This window comes from Corvus kubaryi, unplaced genomic scaffold, assembly GCF_017639235.1.
Source record: "Corvus kubaryi isolate FWS band 111438036 unplaced genomic scaffold, C.kubaryi_AGA036_p1.0 135, whole genome shotgun sequence".
Classification (NCBI taxonomy): Eukaryota; Metazoa; Chordata; class Aves; order Passeriformes; family Corvidae; genus Corvus; species Corvus kubaryi.
Window position 1 is genome coordinate 7,444,493 of NW_024580669.1, and position 26,930 is coordinate 7,471,422.

Here is a 26,930-nt window from a genome sequence, read left to right on the forward strand (position 1 = left end):
ACTCTGTTAAAAGCTGCAGCCAATATTTTTGGGACGCAGAAGGAGGCAGAAAATGGAAGCCTAAGAGCTGATCCCAGAGAGATTATTAGCTAAGTATTGGGACTAGCAATGAAAAGAAAAAGGGGATCCTAAAATCTATTAAGCAAAGTATTTCCAATGGAATGGGAAATACTGCATGAGGCATAGGTGAGACAGTCATAAAATCATAGATTCAGCAGTTCTGTGAGTTGGGAAATACTATTGGAAAGGCATGGGGAAGAGGCAAACATATGCCAGCCCAGTGAGGATGCTGAGCAACACTGCCCCATCAAGCCTTAAAACAAGTTTCATTGTCACCTACCAGGACCAGGGACTGGGGCTCCCAAGTGAGAAGGTGGAAATTTTATATAGTTCTGTAAAACTCCTCCAGCTTCCTACTTCTGATGCCAGAACCCAGAGCAAAGTTCTGTGAGCACATGGTGTCCCTGCTGCGGCTCAGGAGACAGAGTGACTGACTTTGGAAAAAAAGCTGAAGCAGCATGATCTGAAAGAAGTCTCAGGTTAGTGCTGCAGATGGCTCACAGAGCTCAGTACGAGTGTGTGGTGGGGTGTCCTTTCCTTTCCTTCCACACAGATGATCTCCCACTCATCACAGCTCATGCCATAGGAAAATCCTATTTTGAGTTTGTAGTAGCAAGACAGTAGTAAGTAGCTGCAAATCTGTAAATTTAGAAATATGACCTCATCTAATAATCAGAAGCGGTAAAAGAAAGTGAACTTTGGTGGGCAAATAAATCCCTTTTATATAAATGCTTCCAGGGACAAGGCAAAAGGTGAAGTGATATATCCTATTACAACAGTGTTGTCCCTAAATTGACTGTTTCAGAGTTTCCCATGTGACATTAGCTGGTCTTATAAAAGACATTTATGCTGATAGAACATATTTCCATCCAACAATGGTTAGGTATAAACAGCAGGGAGTCCTATTATATGCTTATCTAGTCTGTGAGTTGCTGTGCACTAATGAGCAGCAGATGAGATAGATTCTTTGTAGTCATTGTTTTCCTTTCCTCCCTCCCCATTTTTCTTTTTTTTTTTTAATGGCTTTTTGTTTTTGTTGTTGCTGTTCTCTATGGGTTTGTATTTAGTGTCCTTGGCTTCTAGAGAGAATTCTCCTGTATATTTTAGCTGATTTTAAGTGTAATAAGTTTTGAGTGTCTTAACATACACTGTCTTAAATATCTACAATTTCTCTTCTACTTCATGGAATTGCTTGAATGCTTTCTCAAGGGCAAATATTAGTGTAAAGGAAAATATCTAGCAACCTTAGATCTGTATTTTGTTTCCTTTATGCTTCAAACACGGCAAAAATTTTTAATACAATGAAGGAAAAGTGAAGATAAGAAAAAGTGAACATCAGACCTCTACAGAATAATACCTCATTTACATCCTTAATATTGTGTTGTTGTAATTAATTTCATTCATATATTTTTCCTGGAAGAATGATCTTCAAACATGTTACAAGAAATGAGAGAAACACAATTTAAGGTTTCTAGATTATTTATAGATCCCCCTGAAAGTAATAACCAGTTTTCAGCCTTCTGAGAAACTTACAGGCAATGGAACTGTGGAAACATTTTGAGATAATTTTAGTTGTTTAATTATGTTTATTTTATAAATTTCTAATCCAAAAATGTTGAACAATGAAAAAAAAATTAAAAAATAAATTCAGCATTTAAAAATATTATAAATGCTACATTAATGTGCTTTGTCACTACAAATATATATATTTACTTCTACATGGATTAAAAGTGTTTGATAAAGAAAAAATAAGACAAAATTAAATGTATTACAACACAGCTGAGGAAGATTTTATAGTCTCAGATATTCTGAGCAAGTGAATATGAAGATAAATATACAATATTATTTAAAATAATATTCACATTATAAAGTGGAAACACATTAAAAGCATTATGTTCTTTCAGCAATCTAGAGAACTGATTGTTTTACTTACACAACTGAATGTACTGATTGAATTAGCTATGAGCTTTTAATGCTATTGACATACTTATTCACAAATGATAGTCCATTTTCACTCTTCTAGATGTGTATTATATATCAGAAGACTCTGGGTGGGGCAACACATGTACTATGTCACCTGGTCCGTACTAGAATTATTCATAGTTCCAGAGGCATCAGATTTTTGCCAGGGTCAGCAGAAAATTGCCAGTCAATATTAGCAAATTATATAATTTAGAATTAATCTTGCGTTCTCTTTTCAGTATCAGAAAAATATTTTGAAATAATTATCTAAATGGACTTGAGGCAGCGGAAAACATATCTGTAATCCTATTGTGGGGCTAATTAACTCCTTTGTGTTACTTTGATGTGGTTTTGTAGTTTGGATTGTTTAATTTCGGATTGTGCAATTCAGCATGTCTACATTATAGAGTGGAAAATGTAGCACTATGCCTACAGCAAAATGTGAGTGAGGAAATATTGGCAAGGGAAGGTTGATCTGGTAGTGCACTGAAGCTTATATTATTCATCTCTTAAATGAGAAAAGCTGGCTTTTGCAAACAAGATGGTGATTTATCACATAGTTGAAGTGAGAAGCCAAAGGTTAGTAGAAGGATATGAAAATGAAACTCTTTCATGCTTTAGTTGAGTAAGGAGCTGGCAGAGTTATACTATTATGGTTTATAATATAGATTATATTAACATATATACATTAAAAAAAGGAAAGAGTGAAATGCTAAATAATGTATTTATAATCACAGCAATCATTTGTGGATTATTCCTTAAGGAGACAGACAGCTCCCTGCCTCTGCTGAGTAGCGTAGCTGAAGTTCTACTCTAAGCAGGATTCCCCACATCAGGGGTACATAACACTTACAGTTCTGGATATGGAGACTCTAATGATAGAAGGAAAAAAGCATTGAAGCAAAATTCTGACTACAACCCTTAGATTTTGTTTTTGGCACTAGAACAAGTGAACAAGTTGCAGTTGCTAAGTTACTTATAAAAGATAACATACTGCTCATGCAACTTCCCTGTTTTCCTTAGGGAGCAGAGTTTGTGCCTAAGCACAATATCATATGATTTATCAATATATATCTACTGTAGAACATGTGTTTATCTGACAAGGAGGCCATGCTGGGGAAAAGTGACCTGTCACTGTCTTTAATGTGATTGCAATTTCCATAATTCGAAGCAATTATTTCACATATCATCACTGTGAAATAGACTGGTGTGTTAGATCCTAGAACCTTTCCCATGGTACAGATTTCCTGGGGGCTGGATATATCCCTATAATGACATTTGGATTATTTCAAATGAAAGAAATGTCTTTGTGTTCCATACTCAAATGCTTCTTAAACAAGATTATTATTATTGAGCTATGTTGTAAACCTAAGTATGTCAAAGCAGTTTCTTAACTAGATTTTAATTAACAGATTACAGATATGCTTTACTTAAGCTGTTGTTGATGGTAACTGAAGTTACCACTGCTCATTAGCATTACTGAGGTGACATGCTCATTAGTGCCCCTTGGCTATGAGGCAGCACGTGAATATTTCCCTACTGTTTTGTCTAAGTCAAAGGCAAAGAACTGGGCCTTTATTGTACACATGTGAGATGTCTGGTACAACAGAAATTCTTCTCCGTTCTCCCAACTCTGGTCTAATATATCAGTTAAATAATAATTAATACATTCTGGAACAGAATAGACAGGCAATAAAACAAAAAAATTACCCAAATGAAAACAAACCAGCAGGGTAGGTTTAGAAAAGGGTGCATATAATTTTAAAAGGTAAATCCAGAGTACAAACACCACTGAAATATTGACCTGTGATTATTCCTAGTATTTAAATTTTTGATGTTCTTCTTGGCAACTTTGAAAAATAGTACTCTTCCAAATAATATTTGGGCATGGTTCAGGAAACAATACAATGACCATTCTACATAGGGGGGTTGGATGACATTATATTGCTTGGAGATGAAGACAGTGGAACATTTTAGCTTTGTGGATGTATGCCATGTGGCCTCTGAGACACAAAATGGTTTTATTTAGTAATACTTCTGCAGCCAAGGAAACCATATTCTTTCACACTAGCAGGGCCTATTACAGCATCGCTACTTTTCAAAAGAAGAGGTGGTTGCAGTTTCACACCTTCCAGGTTGTGTTGTAGTTGCATCAGATGCAGCTCTTTGGTGTTGATGTTATTTGCTATCCTATTTGGGGATAAAAGTGGCTGAATGCAATTTAGATAATGCTGACAAGTATGAAATATAATTCATTAGTTTTATTCATAAATCTGCTAATACACAGTTGTTGACGTTTTTAGTAGAATTTTGTAATTCAGTCTCTAAAATCTATCTCTTGGTTTATTAATTTACATTTCATAATTGAATGGAATGCAGAATAGAGAAGACACTATTCAGAGTGAAATTCCTCCATAACTTTTTGTTAAATATCATAAAATTTGTTGCCAAGACAATCAAAGTCATCCTCAAGACCAGACACTGAATTTTTTTATGCTATAGTTTCCTGCAGTCAACATCACGCAAGAGAAATAACACCGCCTTGAGGTTTTTCATCATGTGAAAACATTTGTCAAGCTGACAGTTTGGCTACTTCACAAAAATACATAAAGTTCATCAGCACTGCATGAAAAAGTCATAAAACAAAGCTCTTTTTATTCCATTTTGAGATATATGATTAATGGAATATAGCCTAGTTTGATTAATCTATGCATTCATAGTATCTCCCACTTGACATTTGTAGATAGTTGCTCCTTTTACAAGAGTTTTTCTTACATTTATATACAAAAGGGGATTAATCATTCTTCCAGTTAGCCACCTTTTTTGTCACTTACCCACCAAAAAGACTTGGCTTTCCAGACAGTGTTTCCACTAAACACTCTTGCCATAATATTTGGTTTCTCCACCACACTCTCAGTTTTCATCTCTCTTGGCAAAACTATTTTTCATTCTACAGCTTATATGGAGTGTGATGTTAGCAAGGTATTTGAACAGAAAAAGACATTGCTGGTTTATTTTCCATTTCACATGTAATGAAAACAATTTGAATTTGAGTTGACACACAAGCACTAGCAGTGTTCGTGCAAAGGAAACAATAAATAATGACAAACTTCAGCAGTGATGGAATCATACACATGTATTTGACAAACACCCTCAGTGTCCAGCAATAGAGTATATGGCTTGAGTATATGCCAGAAAACATAAAGAGTGAAAATAAATCAGTTAAAATACAGTGAGTATCCACTTAACCAGAAGACAAATGGTCATCTTTGAACCATTATTTCACTTCATTTCAATGGAAAGGAGGGATGCTCCAGTCCTTTGATCATCTTCATGGATTCCTCCAGACTTGCTCCAATAGGCCCATGTCTTTCTTGTGATGGAGGCCCCACAGCTGGATGCAGAACTGCAGGTGGGGTCTCATGAGAGTGCAGTAGAGGGGCTGAATCACCCCCTTAAACCTGCTGCCTACCCTGCTTTGGATGCAGCACAGGATTGGCTTTCTGGGCTGTGAGAGCATTGTTAGGTCATGGCAAGCTTCGCATGCTCCAAATTCCCCAAGTCTTTCTCCCCAGGGCTGCTCTCAAACCATTCTTCACCCAGCCTGTCCTTGTGCTTGGTACTGCCCTGACCCATGGTACAACACTTTGCACTTGGGTGTGTTGAACTTGATGAGGTTTGCACGGTCCCACCTCTCAGGCCTGTCAAGGTCCCTCTGGGTGACATCTGTTCCCTCCAGTGTGTTGACCACATCACTCAGACTGGTGTTGGCAAACTTGCTGAGGGTGCACTCAATCCTACTGGCCATGTTGCTGGTAAATGTGTTAAACCCTGCCAGTCCCAGTGCCAGTCCCTGAGGAACAACACTCATCACTGGTCTCTACCTGGACATTGGGACACGGAATCTGCTGTGTGGTGTACAGTGAAAGAAGAAGGCCTAAGACTTTTTCAAAATATGTTATAGAAATTTAATGACAAAATTAATACAGCTCACCAAATAGTTCTGAGGAAGAGAGGAGATCTTTACAGAAAGAGTAAGAAAATTAACTTAGTTTTAAGTTTCATGAGAAAAGACATTAAACCCTTCTGTGTTGTGGGGGAGCAACAAAGTATTTGTAACTATAAGGAGATCTCATTAAAAATCTGCCCCCAAATCTGTCTCTTAAAACATGTCATCGTGTCTGTAAGTGAGGGTGCTCGTTAGTAATAGCAATTATTGCTCACAGCACTAATAATTGATGCTTTCCCAGTAGTCAGTGCATGTTCTTCTGGAGACATAAAAAGTTTTAGTCTCAGTCTTCTTGCCTTTTTCCCCTTGCTTTTTCAAAGGCAACTTCCCTCTATTGGCCTTCAAGCTCAGAGGCTCATATCTTTTGAACTTGTAGGTGAATAAAATACCTGGCAAGTAACCTGCCAACTGTAGGATCAGTTTCCATTTTCAAGAGAGACTTTTATATAAGCTGGAATACTTTTCAGAGTTTGTTAGCTCACGAAGTCTAAATGTCAGATTCTTCTGTGCTGAGCAGAGTGTAGGCCTGTGTAATTATCAAGCACAGCAATCCTATTGTTGCTTTATAATTAATTGATTTTCAAGGCAATGCTGCTTCTTTTAATTTAAACATATTTCTCCTATTTAATTTTTTCATAAATAAAGATTACCAAATATATATCTTGGTTTTTTAAATCCTCTTTCCTCAAGTAAGCCAGCACAGAACTGGAGATTCTTAGTAGTCCTGAAAGTAAAACCTGCCACTCTCCCAAATACAGGTTGAAGTGCAATAATGTGAAGAACAGTTTTAAATTGCTGGGTTTTCCTACTCTGAAATGCAGCTGAGTAGCCACTGTCCACACCTGTAGCAATTATATCATTCCCTGAGCACACAGAAACAAGCAAACCCCAATAAGCTCCTATTGACAGTAACAGCAAGGAGACCTTACTGAGACTATGGCAGTGCATATTTTAACACCATTATTGCATTTTTAATTGAAATTGGTCCCCCCTTAACATGCTACACTTAACCTCTAGATACAATGTGCTGTACAAGAGTTTTGAGACAGTCACACATTAAAGGTGTGTAGTTAGGCATAAAGCCAAAGCAAACTGCTCCTCGCTCCTCTGGAGAAGAATATCCACCAAGGAATGCAAATATTTATATTTGGCAGGTATCCTTATCAGCAAGTGATTCAGCCTTCAACAATCTCCAATTCTGCAAAAGGAAGAAGATTACTTTATAATGCTAATAAATGATCAGTATTCTATTTCTATTGATTTTTATTCATGTGCAAATAAATAAGCACTCTAGCACCACCATGTTTCCTTCTTTATAACATATTATTACAGCATTAAACTGATACAAATGCTAGACCTTGACATAGATTTCCTATTAGCTGATTTGTGCTGAAAACCATGTGATATGTATAGATGAGTTTGTTCACCTATTTACCATTTTAAAAAGTAATATATATGACAAAAACTTAAATACCACTTTTTACACTTTCTATCAATGGTAGAAGGAACCACTAAATGTATTTTCTTTCAACCAGCTTCCAGGTGTATGCAGCCTCATATGGGAGTTGCTTCTGTCAGAAGCAAACTTTGCTCATAACTAATCATAATTTTAGAAGGTCTGTTGCTTATGTCAAAATTAATTCACAAAAAGAACAAAATCTAATGTACAGTGTAATTAAGCACTGGCAAACCTAGATATTCAAGGTCTAGGAAATGGAAAAATTAAGATATCCTTCAGGTGTCTTAACAGATTGCAACTAGGCTCCAGTTTTCAAAAAAAGAGATATAAATAACCAGTTAAAAATATGTTTAAATGCAATCTTTGTTTATTTAAAGAACTTTTGCATTATAACTATTCCACTAGCCCCTTCTAAAATTTAAAATGTAGATACCCTGTGTCTGGCTGGTGTCTGAAGAACAGCTGCAAAATAACAGAGATATTCTGATTTGAAAAGAAACCAAAGTATTGACACATCGATATAAACTATTTTTCTAATCTATATGTATTAGAAAAGTGTTGAAATAATATGGAATAAAACATTAAAGTTCTATTATACCCCGAGTCACAATGTAGTGCCATGCCTTAATATAAATATTTGTTAATTCTCTGACTAGAAATACTTCAAAGTGAAAAGTATTTTTGAATATTCCTTCCCTCCTTTGCATCTTTCTTGTGTGGAATACTAAGTTAATTCTAAATCAGAGGTATTTAACAGGAATGGGGATAAAGATATGTAAAAAACAATTGGATAAAAACAAAAGAATTTCACAGTACATGATGGTGCTAGTCAGCCAATCCTTCTATTGAACCACTATTGTGAGATACTGTTCACAATTGACAGCACAAAGAAAAATCTCATTCAACTAGAACAGAAGAGCTTTCCAATTAGTAAGACATAAAGCAGGCATTGTCGTGCTCTCAGTTCTGTATGTCATTTCTAATAAAGATTGGATAATAGAAATGCGTGCTAAAATGAACCTTTTCTTTATAATAAGAAGGCTCTATAGAGCAGGAAAATAATATGAAATTTTTTGGTCTAGCTGTTTCTCAATCAAAGGGCATATCAGTTACTGTATATTACTGCAACATTCCAAGCATTAAATTAAATTATAGACAATAGAATCAAATACAGTTTACATCTGTGGGGCATTAAAAAATGAGGCACGTTCAGCAGTTTATTTATTCCCAGTAGAAATACTCCTGTTGAAACAGTGCTTTGAAAACATTCTTTCCTACCAGGCTTGGCTGTTTCAAATGTGTTCCTCAGGCAATACACATATTTAGCTTTTAAATGTGACATGTAGAAATCAACCTTGATTTTCTTGGATGGCTGGACTTTCTTTAGCTGTGCAACGGTTTAGGTAACCTTATCACTCCCAAGCTCTAACCCTGCTACTGGACCTGTACAAACAGCCTGAAGCACACTTATTCCACAGGGCTGCAAATAAGCACCAAAGGTCCACCTGTGTTAATATGTTTTGAAGGCTTCTGTCACTTAATACACAAGATTAATGTGTAAGGGGAGGCCAAATACTGTGGAGACTGAACATGCGATCTTTAGTCTAAATATGAGGATCTGTACCATCTGAGCTGAAAATTATACCGTTAGTGGAATACCATTACAGCTCACTGCAGTCATAAAAGAAGGGGCTGCAAACATTACTGGTAGGTTTGGATGCACATTTTAAAATCTAGTTTAAAATTGTTTTCTAAATCAAAAATATTTTGGATTTAAATAGTAGGCATCATATCTTCTTCTTCCTAACACTAGAAAAATGCTTCTGTAATTTATATCAGCAGACTGTATAAATAAATCAGAAACATCTATAGGGTGCATCAAGGACAAAAGTCTGCACAGGTATAAGTAAGTGAAATGTCATTGGGCAATTTGCAGTGCTACCTTTTGCACAAGTGTTCATTTTATCTTCTTTGGCTGCTGTGATCTTTTGCCTGGAGACACCAGGGCACATTTGAAATTGAATCATTATGTATGTTGAGTCCATCCATTGCATGATTCGCTACACTATTCTCTAAACACATACCATTCTATTCCTTTTTTTTTTTTTTTCCAAAAAAGACTCATTGGTCAAGAAAAATTGCCTGTATCTCCATAGAGTGTGTAGCTTGATGTGAAATTTAGTGTGTTGAGTTCTGTGACTAAAAGCCCAAACTGGGTTGTGTTGAAAGACAAATGAAGATGATTAAGCAAAAATAAATCAGAATTTCCTAGAACGCCTGTGTAATAGAATTTCTGACTGTTTATAGTAATATTCTGCAGACTTGCCCTACTTGTTTTTTTCATTTAAAGCTCCCTGACAAAAGAATGTAAGAGAGAGGTAAATATTTAACATGAATGGATTCCTTAGATGTCTTTAGTAGAACTGACTTGAAGCTGAGGATGGCATTTCAAGACATGCAATTTGTGTTAAGGTGCTGATGCTTATATTTTTTGTACAAATGCAAGAACAGGGGAGGGTGAGTCAGTGGAAGCCACAGCTGCCTTGACAACATCAAGCCATCTATGCAAACACCATAGCTTCCAGTTTTCAGCACAGACAGCATCCATATTACTGCTTTACTAGAGCAGCACATGTAAATCCTTATCAGTAAACCACCAACAGATACACAGTGGAAATAAATCCTTCTAAAGGACCTGTCTTCTGATCTTTATAACCCTTCTAAACAGAGCAAGAAAGAAAGCAGTGCAAATTCTACTGACCATCTGACCTATGAATTGCCAAAATGTTAAATTATCATAGGGAAGAAAAAGTAATTGTTTCCAATAGCATTTTTAAAGCTATTCAGGTAATGATGATAGACATAGACAAAAGAACGGATAACAACAGAAAAAATAATTACTGTCAAATGGCATTAATAGCAGCACCAGGCTAGACTTGAATAGGAATGGTTAGGTATAAATAAGCTGTTTCTTTCTGAGGAGATGGATGTAAATATTCTTTTTTTTATCTTTTGCATAGAAATATTTTAATTGGAAATGTGACACATCCAACTAATGATCTGGTGTCAGCATCTTGTGCTTGTAGAAAACTTTGTTTTTAGTGTAAATTATATTATGGAAAATGAAGATGGGGAAATAGCCTGGAAGACAGCTAATCTTTCCCCACTAGTGTGTGGCTATTAACTAGAACAGATTGCCAGATGTTTCCTCCTATCTTTTTTAATTGGTTCATCTACTAGCAGTTCCACTGCTTGCCTTTGCAGATTATTCTGAAACTAATAGATCTTTTATATTATTGGTATCCTTATTGCTAAACTACCCACCACAATGCCTTGTCTTGTCCTTGCAGTATTTGCTGTTAACTTTTCTCTTTCTTTTTTTCAAAAACAAATATATATAATTGTGCTATGGTTAAACAATTTTATCTTCCATTGCTTTCAACAGTGGAAAATGGGTAGAGAATGTTTGGTACTTACCAGACACTCAATTTGAACAAGTGAATGAGATTGCAAAAGATGCAGTGAAAATCATTTTTTTGGGTTCCTTGTGATACACGTATAACACACATCATGGCCTGTGTGGTCTCTCAGGGGCTGCCATCCCCTGGTATATAACAGCTGTTTATACTGAGAAACACATCCTTCTGCAAGAGAGCCTGTTGAAATCAGAAACTGTATATAGATATTCATGTGAGTAAAGCTGGCAGAAACAAACCAGATATATTGCATTTTCACTTACATGTATCAGCATTTTCTAATGCTTTGCCTCCTTTCTTTTCTTTGTAAAGAAATGTGTCTCACTGCCTTCAGATATTTTATAATATCCTACAAGGGTCCGAATTGTCTTGTAATTTTGTAAAAGGATTCTGAATGTTGTCTTCCATATGACTTTTCCTCTACGTTTTCCCATCTCTACACACTACTATGAAAAATCCATAGCAGATTTTTCAGTTCTTTTGCTTTTGGAGATAGCTAAATTTTATTAAAGATATACCTTTTTAGAGAAGACATAATAATAGGTACTTTAAAGGTATGCTAGCTGTAAAGATTCTGGTTTTGGCTTTTGATTTTGGTGTTTTTTCCTCTATGAAGCATTATGAAATCATGGAAATTTGATTTTTTTTCATTGATTAATATTTTGGCAAAAAAAAGGGATATTTACATGTTTTAAATTAAGACTTCCAATTTGTTTTAAGAACATGTCATTTTGAAATGTTAGTTGACTTACTATAAAAAGAGAGGACTGCATTAATCAAAATAAAATATGTAAAATTATCAAAATAATTCCATCCATGGGAAAATAACCAGATTTTTTTTATGCTTGAAAATGCTCTGTATTTGAGGCTTTTATTCCAGTTTGGGATGGAAACATTTTCCATAATCTTTACAAAGTCTTTCAGTGTCTGAAAAATGTTCTCTCCCACTTCCAATATCTTTTGTGTGTTCTGCTCCCAAAATTTCCGAGGGCAAATTCTCAGGGCAGTAGCCTGTGGGTCACCCATTGTGCGTTCTCTCAAAAGATGAAGTGTCCAGCAGTTTTATGCAGACTTGCTGAGTCATCATTACAAATCATGCAAATCAGAGCTAAATTCAAACCCTAGAGAATTTTGTGAACACTGAAATTATTATTTTCTCATTTACCCCATCTTCATGATGGAAATTCTTTAATTTTGGTTTTTTTTTTTTTTTTTTTTTTTAATTTTGTTTTGTTAGATTGGAAATTCCTGGAGAAAACACTTGTTTTCTCAGGGCTGTGTATTTTTCCAGTGCTGAGCAGTACATAATCTAGTAATGAGTGGTGTTCCTCAAGGATCTGTACTGCAACTAATACTATTTGATATCTTTAAAAGCAACATAGACTGGTGGATTGAGTCCATCCTCAGGAATTTTGTGGATGTCACCAAGCTGGTGGAAGCAGTGACAGTGCCTGGCTCTGGCAGGGGGTTATGGTAGATGATCTTCAAAGGTTCTTTCCAATCCAAAACTCTATGTGTCTATGATTGGATCCCTAGATCTCTATGGACTTCTGCACAACTCTTTAGTATACAAAAATGAATCAGATATATCAATCCTTCATTTTCATGATATCTCTATAATTCTAAACATCAGTAGCCCTCATGAGAAATAAAGAACATTAATGAAATTATCTGATGTTCTACCTTCTGTAAAGACAGCAATGAGTAGAAAAGACAGATTGATCCCAAAACATCTGAAATTAAGCCCCAGTGTTAAACCAAGCATCAAGATGAAGGTGAATTTCTAAATTACAGTGAAGAACTAATGAAGGAACACCTGTAAGTGTATGGTGTTTTTACATCGTGTGAAAAATGGTTCAGGATAGAGTCATACTGAGACAACATTGGTTCCATTTTGAAGTGGGAGAGGTTTATGTGGGATATTTTATGACTACCATCAGGTCAATTGAGGATATAGAGATGCTACTTGTAATTTCAGGAGATTGTTTCTCTGTTCTAATGTTGAATTCTCTTCAATGTAACAGGGGCTTTTGTTATCATTGGGTTTTTTCTAAAAGCATCTGAAAGGCTTAGGAGCACAAACGACAGCTGAAATTCAGTACAGTCTATTACGTGACTCTGTTGGATAATCAAATGTGACATGAGAAAAGAAAATGTTTATATCAAAGTACAATAAACTTCTAAACAAGCACTATCATTTTTCTCTGTCTTGAAAAATCTGACAGAAACAAATGAATAGTGTGGGGAAAAAAAGGAAAGGGAGGATAGGTGGACATAGCCATGAAGGTTTGAGGATAATATGCAACAGTCCATATTATAATTCATAATAGTTACGTGACCATTAATAGCTGCCTATTATTGACTTCTATTCTCCAGTTACACTATTTAAGATGTGTTGAGTTCTAAACAGAAGAATGTTTTGACTGTTAATATTTGCAAAGCATTACTGATTCTGAAAGGTTTCAAATATGTCCTAAGTTATTCATAAAGCTTTTTTCTGTCTCTTTCTTCCAAGGCATTTACTTAACCAGCATTTTACAGATAATTAAGTGTACTGGGGGAGAAACAGAAGAGACAAGAAAGACAGCTATTTCTGTGTGTCGCCCATCATTGCAGTGATTAAAATTTCAAGCACTAATAAAATACAACCTTGGTTTATTTATAGAATGCATTTTAGAGTGGAATTCATCTACAGTTTATTATGTATCTAAAACTTAGCTTACATTCTTAAAATTTGGATTCGAGAAATTATTACTTTCATATTGTATTTGTTTGGATGCTTTTATAAAGGAATTTTCAAATGCCAATTAGGAATACCTCTTTCTTTTGTTCTGATAAAAAGCCAGACAGCTGGATAAATACCTTAAACTAAACACCTGACTGAACAAAATAAAAGCTGAATATGACGTATCCCACCCTGTAATATAAGAGCTTGAATTCTTTCATAAAGCTCTGTGTCATTTTAAAAAAAGATTAAAAAATAAAGGCAACAAGACCTTTGATGTATTCAGCTTTTGTTAATATTTAAAAGTATTTGAGATGTATGTGGAAAAGCAGGGTCAAATCATGGATGTATTAGTGCCAGTTAACTCACCTGAGGTATGTCTCCCAAAGACACTGATATAACAGCTGAATATGTCTCCTTTCTATGAATTAAATCTTTCCAGAGAAGATATTCTGGTCAATTAAAAAGAACAAACTTTGGACTAACAAACTGCTCGGTTCTATATAAGTCTATTCACTGCTGTTTATAGAGTTTGTATGCTCAGTGAAAATTGAGTTTATTTCAGTGCATGAGGTGTAGCAAATCTTTCTAAACTCACCTATGGAATATTATCTCAAACTCTGCATAAGCTGTGAGTAATTTATTTCACAGGAAAAAAATACTTTGAAAATTTCCTTTCATCTTTTTAGTTATTTCCATTTCAATTTTCCCTCTGACTTTTGCTTTTCTTACAATGCCTCCTTTCTCCTCCATTCTGTTTTTCTCCTGTTGATGACTCCAGATAGCCTTACATACACTGTCAATCACATGCCATCCTGCCCAAGAGCATATGCTGCTGAAAATCACATGAGATAGCTCCTTTTTATCCATCTTTTACAGGGGAAATTCAATTTAACAGTCATTTTGAATAGCACAAACCCCTGACTCTTGGCATCTTCATTTTAAATGAAAGCACCAGATTCTCTTTCTGTCAAAACACTGGGTCTCTCCATAGGATGAATTCTACTCTTCCCAGACTGGTGTGGTAATAAGCATGTAGTAACTGGTACACCTTAATAAATCAGGTCCTCAAGAGACTGGACTGTCTGTGTTTCATCAGCAGAGGTCTGTGATTATTTGAACCATATGTACCTTCTAAAACTCAAGTTTTATAAATCAATTATTTCACTTGTTAACACTATTAAGATATTAAACATAATGTAAAACATCTTCAGTGTGTATAATTTTAAAAGGACATTTCTTTCTATGCTTACTTCCTTAGAGATACTTTGGATGAAGTGCATGAAGTTCACAAAGACTATTTCATGGATGCTTGTGTCATCCATTGGCTGGAATAATTTCACAGTAAAAAATTCCAATTTATATTTCTGCTGAAATGTTTTATTAGAAAAGCACATTTCTGATGCTTTCTATCATGCAATCTAACTTTTGGAAAGAAATTTGTAACATTGATGAAGATATTTATTATCTACAAAATTATCATTTATTATCACCTCCTAAAATGCTTTACTAAAAATAAAGGATCATTAGGATTTGAAGTTACTAGAGAATTTTAGGCAGCCACATTATGCAAGTCACTGAGACCTGGGAGTTCATAACAGACAGAGTATTATGTCATTTTGCATAAGCAGTTGTTTGATATTTTCATTACAACCATGTTTCAGAACTGTGCTGCCAGATGGCACTTTGGGGATGCATGTACCTTTTCTAAGAAAAATCCCACTGGTAAGGTAAACAAATTTTTTGATAACAGAGTCCCTGGTATAATGAGTATGTCAATTTACCATAGCAAATTTGTTTGAATGAGTGCCAAAATTTGCCATCTATTACTGAAATGAATTAAAAGAATAAATTCTTCACCACTCTGCAAGCAATATCCTGCTAACTGGAAATAGATATGGAAAAAATATAGTAAGATTTATTAAAAATATTTGAAATTTTTATTATCATTGAAAATTAATATTATCATTAAAAGCATAATGAATGGTAGACATCATTTATATAGTAGTTTAACACTGAAATGATGAAAATTTAATCTCATTCTTAGTTGATTCTCTGTCTGTTGTTTCCCAGGATCAGATAAAATACAGAAGGATAAGTGTTTTTCCTATACTATTTCATCCATATTGGTGTGATAACCTAGCTCAAAACGGCTCAAAATGGCAGATGAGCTCTGGATTAGGTCTTATATCACTAACCATAGTAGCTTACTGCTGTAATGGAAACCAGTAAGATCCAGAAATTGGTAGGGTCAAATGTGTTAGTGTCAGAAAACAAATATCACTTCAACATACGCAACAGTTTAGTGGGTTCTGTAACTGCTTTCATTTGACTTACAAAGAGACTTTCTTCTAAAACAGTCTGTAAATCATCCATGGTTTCTAGGTAAGTATGATTAAAACCCAAAAAGATCAAGGTTTTATTACATGGAATTTCATTTCTTTTCAAGCATTAGTAACATTAAATTGAATATCAGTTATTTTTTATGTATGTAAAAAATTTACCAGCATGTAAATCTAGAAATGGACCTTAAAATTGCTGTAAACCCAGCTTGTATGAAGATGATGTGTGATTACTCTTAAATTGATGTACACCATAGAGGTTTCCAGCAAGAACTAGAAATATTATGAAATACTGCGTAAAAATACATGTTTTTACTATTATATAGTATACTAATACAATAAACCATGGCCTTTTTTAATGCCTATATTTCTGTTGTTTAGTAACTAAAACCAAACCAGCTACAGTGCTACTAACTGGATATGTTATTTTGCCATCAGGGAACAAAAACTAAATATTTGTTAAATATGACAGAATATACACATATCACAGTATATATGTGACATATAATAGTTTGAGATGGAAATATCAAGGATTAGGACTTGAACTATCATGATTAGCTGTGTTAAGGGCTTTCAAGCGACACAGAATATTTTCTGCCATTACCTGAGTAGAATTAGAAGAAACAAAAATATTTCCTAAGATTTATTACATGTTCCAGTTTTAGGTTTTTCATATATTCTTGAGGGGAAAAAGCCACAAGAGTGTTTTGTCTTGCATACAGATTTAAATTGTGCTTGTCTCCCCAAACTGGACCTTTTAATTTCAGAAACTTTTGCCTCTGTAATTTGGACAGACTGACAAGGAAAGATCTTTGTTTGAAGTTTTTACTTTAATTCAAACTTCATCACTAGATCCAGAACATTTAGAGGAAGAGAACCAAATAAGCAAAATTATTCATGGGCTTTGCTGCACCAGCTCCCTTCATGAAGCCAATTACATTCTCCAAATAAAGCTCTCCAGCCAAACTCACCTGCTGTTAAGAGCAGAGGTTGAATCATATGAAAGTAGTTATGGACTAATGGGTTTTTGCTTGTTGTTACTAGACTTTGCCTTCTGTCTCCTACCCTGCCAAGTTTCTGAGGCATCTGCGTGGCAGCCACAGAGATAAAACCTGAAGCAGTGAAAGCTCATACTTCAGTCTCCCTCACAGGCTTTTAAACCTATCTCCTACTGATTCATGTTCCCCAAATAAAACACTGAAGTATCTTAAGAACGGTGTTTTCAAATTACAGTGGTATCTTTTGGCATTACTACTGCTCTAGATTTTTAGTTTACTATTTGCTGTTAATTCTATTATAGTTCTTGGCTCAGATTTTGCTACCAATTCTCATGCAGCACGATTTACTTTGGCCATCACTGGCCAGTTAACACTTGTCTCCTTTACTACTACCCAACAAGTTTAGTTCCTTGCTGGTTCACCAGAGTTAATGCATTTTTCCATTATCTGACAATCACTATCACCACTCTATTTTTACAGAGCTGTATTTGACTGAGGACTGTAAGCACAGGAAAGCAAAAATTGCTAATCTCATTCAGCAGCATTGGGATTTTTAGGAGAATTTTAGTCTCTAATGGCTTTTTTCCCAGGGAAGAAATCTTGTGCCTCCTGCTACTAATTTTATACAGTTAGAGGTCTTAACCTTGTCAGAAAGATTCAACCACTTGTAAGTTTATATTTTGTCCTTGTGATGGATAACTCTTAAGAGTACCCTTGCATAGACATTTGCCTTAAAGTACCAGTGTTTTAAAACAGAAGATACTTATATTTCCTGGTCTTACAATTGACCTGTAGTTCATAAGCTGTGTCACAGATATTTCAGGCTCTCCCCTATGTCTCTTTTTCATTTTTCCTTCTCTTTGCTTCTGTCCCTTTCTTGTCACATGTAAGCAGGTTTTGTTATCACTTGGCAGCAATACAGCAAAAAGCTAAATTAAATAAATTTACATAAGGTTGACTAAGTTCTTGTAAATCTTGTTCCACTGTAGTATCTATATTCCAGGACTATGCTTCTAATTTGAAGCATAAGATGTCCTTCAGGTGCTCACATTACCTAGACTTTTTATCAGTGGCCTTTTACATTATTGATGGGGGCAGAAGGCAGCCCCAGTCATTAGCTCTTCCTGTAAGGCAGCACTGAAACATCCACCTTATGTGGACTCATTTGTCAGTGCCCTGCATCTGGAAAACATCTTTGCCAGAAGAATGATCTGCAGCATGAAGTAGTGTGGGAGGTGAGACTATATTTCTGAAGAATTTAAAAGGGGAGCCAAAGATTTTTATGAGGGCAAAAAAGGGCAAAGGCTTGTGCAGTAGCGATGATGTAATGCTATGAAGAATGGAGTAGAGCAACAGCAGCTTTGTCACTCCCTAAGAAAAATAAGAAAGATTAAAAATTTGCATTGACATTTGTCTATATTCAAGGTCCAAATTGATATATTACTCAAAATGTGATTAAATTCTAAAACATGTTATAAATGAAATGTCACTATACTCTGGTTGCTGTGGAGCAGCATTGAGATTTTTGCATTTAATGTTCTAAGCATATTTAAGTTATCAATCACTTATAGTTAAAAAATATTGAAATAAAAGTCGGGTGACAATTTTTTTTCTCCCCAAACGAATAGAAGAATTTCTAATAGAAGAAATGGCTGCTCTAAAGTAATCTTAGAAGTAAGAATTATATACTGCTCATTAAGAAAATGGCTATTAGGAATATAATTAACATTGTTAGACCAATGTATAACAGAATCCATTTTGTCAAACAGGATACAGTATGAATACGTTCACCAAAGTAGTTATGCAATAAGAGAAAGTGTGGTAAGCAAGATCCACCTGAATATTTTCCAGAAAGCTCTGGCAGACAGATAGCAAACCATCAGGTTTGTTCTCAGCTTTTAAAACAGTAAGAAATAAGATTTGTTCTCTTACGAAATGTAGTTTAGCAGTCCAGACTTGCTTTAAAGCTTTCACAGGTAAAGTGAAGTGTCATATAGGAGTATGTAAATATTGAAGCAGTCTTTCCTTTGTTGAGTAAAATGCTGTTTGTGCTGCAATGGTGTGGGTTTAGTTATGGTCTTGAGTCTTTAGATTAAAATGGCAAAGCAGTATAGCACAAAAGATAACATTTTCTCAAATTTATGGGTCAGTACTCCAGAAGATTTGTTTTTACCAAAAGATAACAGTAGGAAAACTCTTTTCTCTTTTTTTTTCTGTGTGTTGAGCACTAGCAATATATTCCCTGTGAATAATTCATCCCCTGTGTCTCTGGCTTTTTACTTCTTTACACAAGATCTTTACAGAAAAAGGACTTTTTTTTCCTTTGTCACAGAAATCTTTAGAAACTCAGTAAAAGGAAGGGCTCTGCTCAACTGAAGCCCTTAGTCACTCCCACATGAGGAAGAAGCCAAGGATTTCTAGCTGGAACAGTTTGTAAAGTTTATCCACTAACTGTTTAATATAAAATGCATAGACTATCTTGAGCAGCAGAGCCAGAACTTCTTTCCCAGAAGAGCAATTTAACTACGAAATTAGAGTACAACTTCTTGTTCACTCTTTCTGAGTCTTAAATATTTTGTTGCACAGCTTCAACAGGAAATGGAGAAAACGTCCATCCTTCCCTACCAATCCAGTAGCTAATAACTTGTGATTAGACCTCTTTATGGTAGAGGAAGATCTGAGTTTCAAGCCATTTAGAAAAGGAAATTGAAGTCATGTCTGCTATTCCTTAGCTGACCAATTTAGCCATTAGAATATTTTAAAAATGTTAGGCAGCACTGTTTTTTCTTTTGTTAAAGAAAATTGCACTTGCACCTGATCTTGTAAGTGTGCTAGATGTGTCCAGCATAAATGTGGACATTAAATCCTAGTATTAGGTAGAGGAACAACGTCTCTTTGGGTTATGCTCAAGCCTAGACATGGTCTAGAAATTAATTTTTTTAATTAAAGGGTATCAGAATGCCCAGCAGCACAACTCTTGACACCTCAAGGAATCCGTATTTACAAGGTGACCCTTGTGAGCATAAGTTTCTTCAAAGTAACCGAAATTAGATTTTGGGGAAAGTTGCTTAAAAGTTTGAATTCAAGGGCCTCACTCCCAATTGTGTTGTGATTTCAATGACCGAGTGCAACTCAGCCCTCCAAGTGCAGTGATCCATGTGTCCAGCCCTGGGGCCCCCCACATAAGAAGGATGTGGACCTGTTGGAGCAGAGGAGGCCACAAAGATGATCAGAGGACTGGAGCACTTCTAGAATGAAGACAGGCTGAGAGAGCTGGGATTACTTAGCCTGGAGAAGAAAAGGCTTTAGGAAGAACTTACAGCAGCTTTCATTGTCTAAAGGGGTTACAAGAGAGCTGGAAAGAAACTTTGTAGAAGGGCATATGGTGATAGAACAAGGGGTAATGGCTCTAAACTGCAAGAGCATAGGCTGAGATTAGATACTAAACATTTTTTACTGTGAGGGTGTGGAGACACCGGCACGAGTTGTCCAGAGAAGATGTGGGTGTCCCTGCCTGGAAGTGTTCAACGCCAGGCTGGACAGAGCTTGGAGCAACTTGGTCTAGTGGAAGATGACCCTGCCCATGGCAGGGGGGTTGGAACCAGATGATCTTTAAGGTCCTTTCCAACTCAAGCCATTCCATGATTCTACAAACTAACAATGCCCTTGTGTGAGTGTGAAGGCTGTTCTGTGTCTGGAGGCAGCAGGAGCAGCAGCTTCTCTTCTGGAAGCAGTACAGCTGCATTCCTGCAGTGCTACATTGAAGCCAACCAGCTTTGCTGAAGGGGCACAGCACTACATGAATGTTGTTCTACTGCTTCAGAACCTGTGTCATTTACATCAAACCACACCACGGTGAGATTCACTTACCTAGAAATGACAGGCTTCTAGAACCATTTTAGACTCCCAGATATACCACTCATTCTCCAGGCATTCAGGAGGTGTTGCATTCTATTTGCTTGCACTGTCCTAATATCTCACATATCCAAAAATGTATGGAAATCCTACTACCTTTCAAAGGATCTACATAATACTGCTACATTGGTGTTTCAGTACAAAATCACTCTCCAAACCCAACTGCTTGTTGTTTTCCAGCCCTTTCAGATGTCAGCTTCACTTCTATTCTCATCTCTACCCCCACAGCAAAACCGTGTCAGTGTAGGTTGCTGGATGTAGTCTTAGAAACATCTCTTTTTACAAGTTTGATCTTGAAAGATGTTTAATATTCTCAACTTCCATTTAAGACAATAATATTCACAGGTGTGCTTTGCAGGACTGAGTCTTATATGAGCAGTTACCAGTTTATGTGATCAGGTAGAGGACATCAGTATGAGAACACATGAGTCATATCTCTGATCCATGTAAAGAAATATTGTCTCATTTATGAGCAATTTGCCTTCAGGACAACATGAAAATAAATCAAGGGAAGCTACCACAGTAATCTTTTGTGGCTTGTATATAACTAGAATTTAAAATGCAATTCTTTTCACTTCAAGACTGATTAAAAAATAAAATATATTGAATGTTTTATATTCTTGCAAATAAGAAGTGGCTTTATTTAGGACCAAAAGTGTATTTCTAGCTCAGCTTTCATTTCATTTCTAATCTGTTCAGAAACAAGTGATGTTCTTCCAAAACAGCAATCTGCTCATTTGCTTGGAGAGAGCAAGCTTTGAAAGTGCCATTTCCACATTGCTGTGCAGCTGTGTTCTGGGTGTATCTCTGTCAAAAAATGTGTATCTATCCACTGGTTAGTAAGCAATGCTTAGACAAAAAACTCCTGTTCATCATGATGTTCCTCTCTGTGAGTTTTTCCATTTGTCAAGTGAAGCCAGTCACACACAGGTACAACTATTTAATACATTCTGTTTGAAGATCACTCAAGAAAGGCATCATATGTGAGACTGAATTTTTACTATGACTCCTTTGATGTAAATTTTATCATCTAAGGAAACAGCTTTCAGAAACTAGTTACTTTCAGCCTCTGTTGACCTGAACTAATCCTACCTAGTAAATGGAGCAAAACATATTTATCCTATTACTGATTTTAATTAATCATCACACACAAAATATACTTAATAATTTAAAATTAATAGAAATTGTGCCAATTTTTAAAATTAAATTAATGTCCTTTTGGAATGTTAAATTTCTTGCTTACAGAACATCAGCTGTGGTCTCTGTGTTGCTGTCAAGGTGCAGCATGGACAAATGAACATAACTGCTGGTGTGGCATGTGAGCAGGACCCTCCAAACTGCATAGGGGCTCATTTGTCTTCTCCAGCTCTGGGACAATCCCACTTCTTCCAGCATCAGCTGCTGGGCCACATCCAAACAATTGAAAAAGTTATGTGAGGATAAGCATATTTAGTTACTTTTACAAAAGTGATTTCTTCAAAATAAAACAATTTGCCACAGTACAGACATAAGAACATAGTTGCTTTCCCCCAGTTCAACCTCTGTCATTTTGGAGGGAGTCTGAGGATACTCTCTGTAATGGCTCCTTTTGAGGCTTCTCAACAGCAAAATGGTTTTCAACCTCTCTGACCTGCTGCAAGCCAGGCTGTGCTCTGCACCACAGAGCAGAAAGATCCCCATGCTTGCCTCTTCTTTCCTGAGGCCTGAATCCAAGTTTCTGCAACACTACCCAGAATGAACTTACTTTTCTCTGTGGGACTGACTTTAGCTTGGATCATGTACAGTTAAGCCTCAGATTCCCATATCAGGTCAGTGCATTTCTTGACAAAATCAGTGTCAGAAAACTATTCTTATGCATTTCACAGATTTCATACTGTTTTTACTGAATTTAGAGGCAATATTTTCAGTAAACTGAGTGAAGAAAGTGCTGGGATTAAAACCCACAATGCCATCATCCTAAAAATACAAACCCAGGTAAATATTGTGTGTACACTGAAAATCTGTAGTTTGACATGTTTCAAAGACAAGGACATAATTTCCAGCTCTTTTTTTTTCAATTTCCATTAATTCATTCATTTTTTTGCCCATTTGCAGCTATTGTTCTAAGTACTTTTTCCTTTTCAGAAAATATCCAGGAGCAAAATAATTTGCATCCCTCCCCATCTCATATTTTGAGCATAAAGATTATGATGTAAAAAATCAGAGACAAAACTCCTGGAGAACTGGTTTAATTTGAAAATTGCTCTCAGGTGTTTTGTGTCTCTTTCTTACTCAAAGATTATATGATTAGCATTTTAATGTCCCACAACTTCTCGTCCAGTTCCCTAGGAGGATATGAAAATGAAGCCATGAAAGCTAAGCTGTTTGGTATTTATTATGACCACTCTGATTATATTTCAGAGCTCTGGGATTTAAACAGGACGTCAGTCTTTCGTAGCCCGTTTGGATATCTTGGACTTCATATAATGCTGCTGGATGAGTATCAAGAGCGACTGTTCGTGGGAGGAAGAGACCTCTTGTATTCCCTCAGTTTGGATCGAATCAGTGACAACTACCGAGAGGTGGAGTAAAAAGTTATATATATATTTTTTTATATATATTAGTCACTTCATGTCATAACATGTAGCACAGGATATCAGAACTTGCATGAATGAAGTAATGGAGTTTTTGTAGGTGTTTTGTGCATGAACTTTAAAGCCATGTTTATATTTAAGAAAAATACACTAATTGCCATTTTTTCCCCCCCTCTTCATCCATAAAGGCTCACTCTGGGTGAAGAGACTTGGAGGTCGTATAGCTATTTCTCACTGAATTTCAGCATAGTCACAGATGTTTAGAGCATCTCACACTCGTAGACATCTGATTTCTGCATCTCCACTATATTACTGAGGACTAAAATCTCTCTGGTATTTTGGGGAAGTTTCAGAAGAGAAAATATTAAGGAAAAAAATCAGCATGTAAACTATAAGAACCTTACAACAGCAGCATAAACCTTGCAGCTGTTTTTCCTAGTCTTCTTAGAAACTGAATTTTGCACTGGTTTGAGCCAGATGTGCTATTAAGTAATGACTGAAAGTGCCATTTGAAGGCTGAGCCGTGGTCTCAGAGAGAAAGGTGGGTTAAGTCATAATCCTACCAGAGAACTCAGTACATTTTAGAAACCACACATGACTGGCAAACTGACAACTGGAGAGGCTGGAGTTTGAGCTGATGTGAGCCTTGGATTCCTTACTCACTTCTGCCCTTGGAAGCTAGAACTGGAAACATACAGTTGTAAGGGAAGCTGACAGGAGCATTGTTCCTGCCTCAACCATTTTGACTGCAGATAAATGATCTCTTGAAATATTTCAGTGTTTTCATTATCTACTTTTTAAAATTTTTCCAATGTGTTTTGATATGTTTTCATTTTTTTGCAAATTAATAAATGGAATGAAAAGCAAGTAAAATAAAATAAAGTCCTTTTGGAGAAATATTTTTGTTGATGCCCATACTTCACTGACCACTGATGTCTCAAAATCTTTTCTTTCTTCCGCCTTGCTAAAAGTGAATATCATTATTCTCATGTCAACACCCTGGCCACCTTTACCATAAGCCTTCTTTCTTATCTCCAAGCGCAATTAGCATGTTCCACTACTATGAACAGATAAAATATACTTTATTCTTTTTATAAACATTTGGGTATATCGGTCCTAGATAAGAGGACATGAATGTACTCAGAGAGGGTATTTGAGAATTTATCTATATTAAAAAAAATCAAAACAAAACAGAATTTGACTCATCAGGGAGCAAATTTACATACTGAGATTTGTTCCTCAACAGTCAGATATGAGTTAACTCCTTTTCACTTTGATACAAACTATTAATATCCTGTGACAAGATATTAGAGCTCAGGGAAATGAAAACATGTAGGTAGCATTTGTTTCTATAAAATAAGCTTTTTCCCGCCTCTCTTCTCCCCCATTTGGCAGTAAATCTGTGAGGAAAGATGGCAGGATAGAGCACTCCATGCTTCTGTCCAACTACTATCATCCCATCTGGACATACTCAAAGTTCATTGCTCCCTTTCTTGTTTTTAAGTGGAATATCAGCCATTTACTCTGAAACTATATTCTCTGTCTGGAGACCTGTATAGAGAGTATGGCAAACTGGTGAAAACTCTTCTTGCGGTTTTTTTATGCAAAAGATGAGAAACTGGAATAAATGAAGCTTGTCCTGGTATGTTTAGAAACATGATCTCACTGGGACTTAGCTCCCTTGAATACAAATATCATGAGCTTTTTATCGTTTTCTCGGTGTTCACTAGCGCAGATCTCATTCAGGGATAGTTAAGGAAAGTGTGATCATCCTACAGCACTTCCAGCAAAAGTGTGGAATGAGACATTTCTTCAGCTTAATTGCTGAGATACATTAGAGAAAGTTCCTGGAGTTGAGAGACTAGTTGATTAATTATTACCAAAGTTCTTAATTAAGCTATCTTTAACTGTGTGTTGGTTAGTCTTTGACCTTTGCTTTTAGACTGAAGAGTTTAGCTTAATTAATCTAAACTAGAAGTTGCAGTCCAGTGAAAGCATATGAGTTCACGCAAATTCCTGGGTTTTATTATCTCTCTGGTAACCAGGATGACTCACTAGCTGCAAAAGAGAGGTTTCATGAAATTTTGGGCAGATTCATATTGATCTTCATCCTCTGTGTCCCAGAAAACAGCTTATGTCTTTTAATTCAGTCATCCCTTTCTAAACAATTTGGAATATTAATATGCCTTCTAAAAACCAAACTGAAATCCATTCCCAATTGGAGACTTTATGCCTTTTGCTGTAAAATGACCAGATAATTCAGTCCTAGCCAGCATATTAGAAGTTATCCCAAAGAAAAACAACTAAATGCTCAGTGGACATAAAATGCTTTTGCATAGAGACCTGTTGACTGCCAAAGTAATCCAACATTTCCAAAAAACTTAACTTGTGATGCATATGAGGTATGCCTCCTATAAATCTGTATTTAATAGACTGCGTATTTTCTTCTGGTTCAATTCTTTTCAGCTTTTAAATACAATGCAACACTATGAAGGGTAGATTATAGCTTTTTCATGTAAGCTAATGGCTGTTTATATATATCTCTACCATATTATTTAAAGCACATTTTATCCTAACCAATTTTCATATAGAATTAAAAAAGACCTAAAAAAAAAGGGGGAGAAAACCTTCAGGGAAGAGTACTACTGCTGTCATTCTTGCATTGGTGGGGAAATCCAGACATCTGGGTTGAGCTCTCAACTGTGGCACAAACCTTCCATGTCATCTTGGACAGCGACTGACTCTCACTTCTCTGTGTGTCAAATTATGTTTCTTTTGCCTACATTGCTCTTTGTATCTCTCATTTAACACATGCAGAATGGATTATACTCTTGCTTAGAGTATTTAACACATATTGCTATAAGTTTTTGAAAAGGTTACTTAGATGTCATTTCTATGTGAAGACTGCCCTAACACTAAGAGCAGCAAGACTGAGGGAGAATATGAAATGTGGATATCAGTGTTTACAGGGAATTAGAGCCATATAAGCACTTAAAACCTTGTGTAAAGCCAAAGTTTTGTAGGCACATTCCACTTAACCTTTGCTTTCCCTAAGACCTCATTCCCTTTGACACCATCTTTGGAATAAAACCTTACACGTATTTGAAATTTGATCCAAAGCCTTAAAGGCTTGCAGTGATCTAACAGACTGATAGAGAACTTTTTTTGGTATCTGGTGCCAAATTTGTTTTTAAAAACATTGCAGTTCATTGTAATTGGTGACAGTGAGGATCTTTGTTAACAGCAAACTTGAATCAGTGCCAGTGACTCATCACCACTGGTCCCCCTGCATAGAGAAGGGGGACCTTCGGTCCTACTTTTCGTCCTGTGTTGGAGTGAAAATAAACTGCTCTTCCTATTTGCCCACAAATTCCTTGCAGATAGCTCTGCTTCAAAGCCCTTATGAAGGTC

The 26,930-nt window shown here is 35.9% G+C and overlaps 1 protein-coding gene across 1 annotated transcript in view; it reads left to right on the forward strand.

The window, feature by feature from the left end:
- Nucleotides 1–26,930, forward strand: part of SEMA3E (semaphorin 3E) — a 132,367-nt gene that overhangs the window by 45,035 nt on the left and 60,402 nt on the right. The window contains exon 2 of the mRNA XM_042053643.1: nt 23,347–23,507. Within this exon, the coding sequence (XP_041909577.1) occupies nt 23,347–23,507 (161 nt within the window). The remainder of the gene's footprint in view (nt 1–23,346; nt 23,508–26,930) is intronic.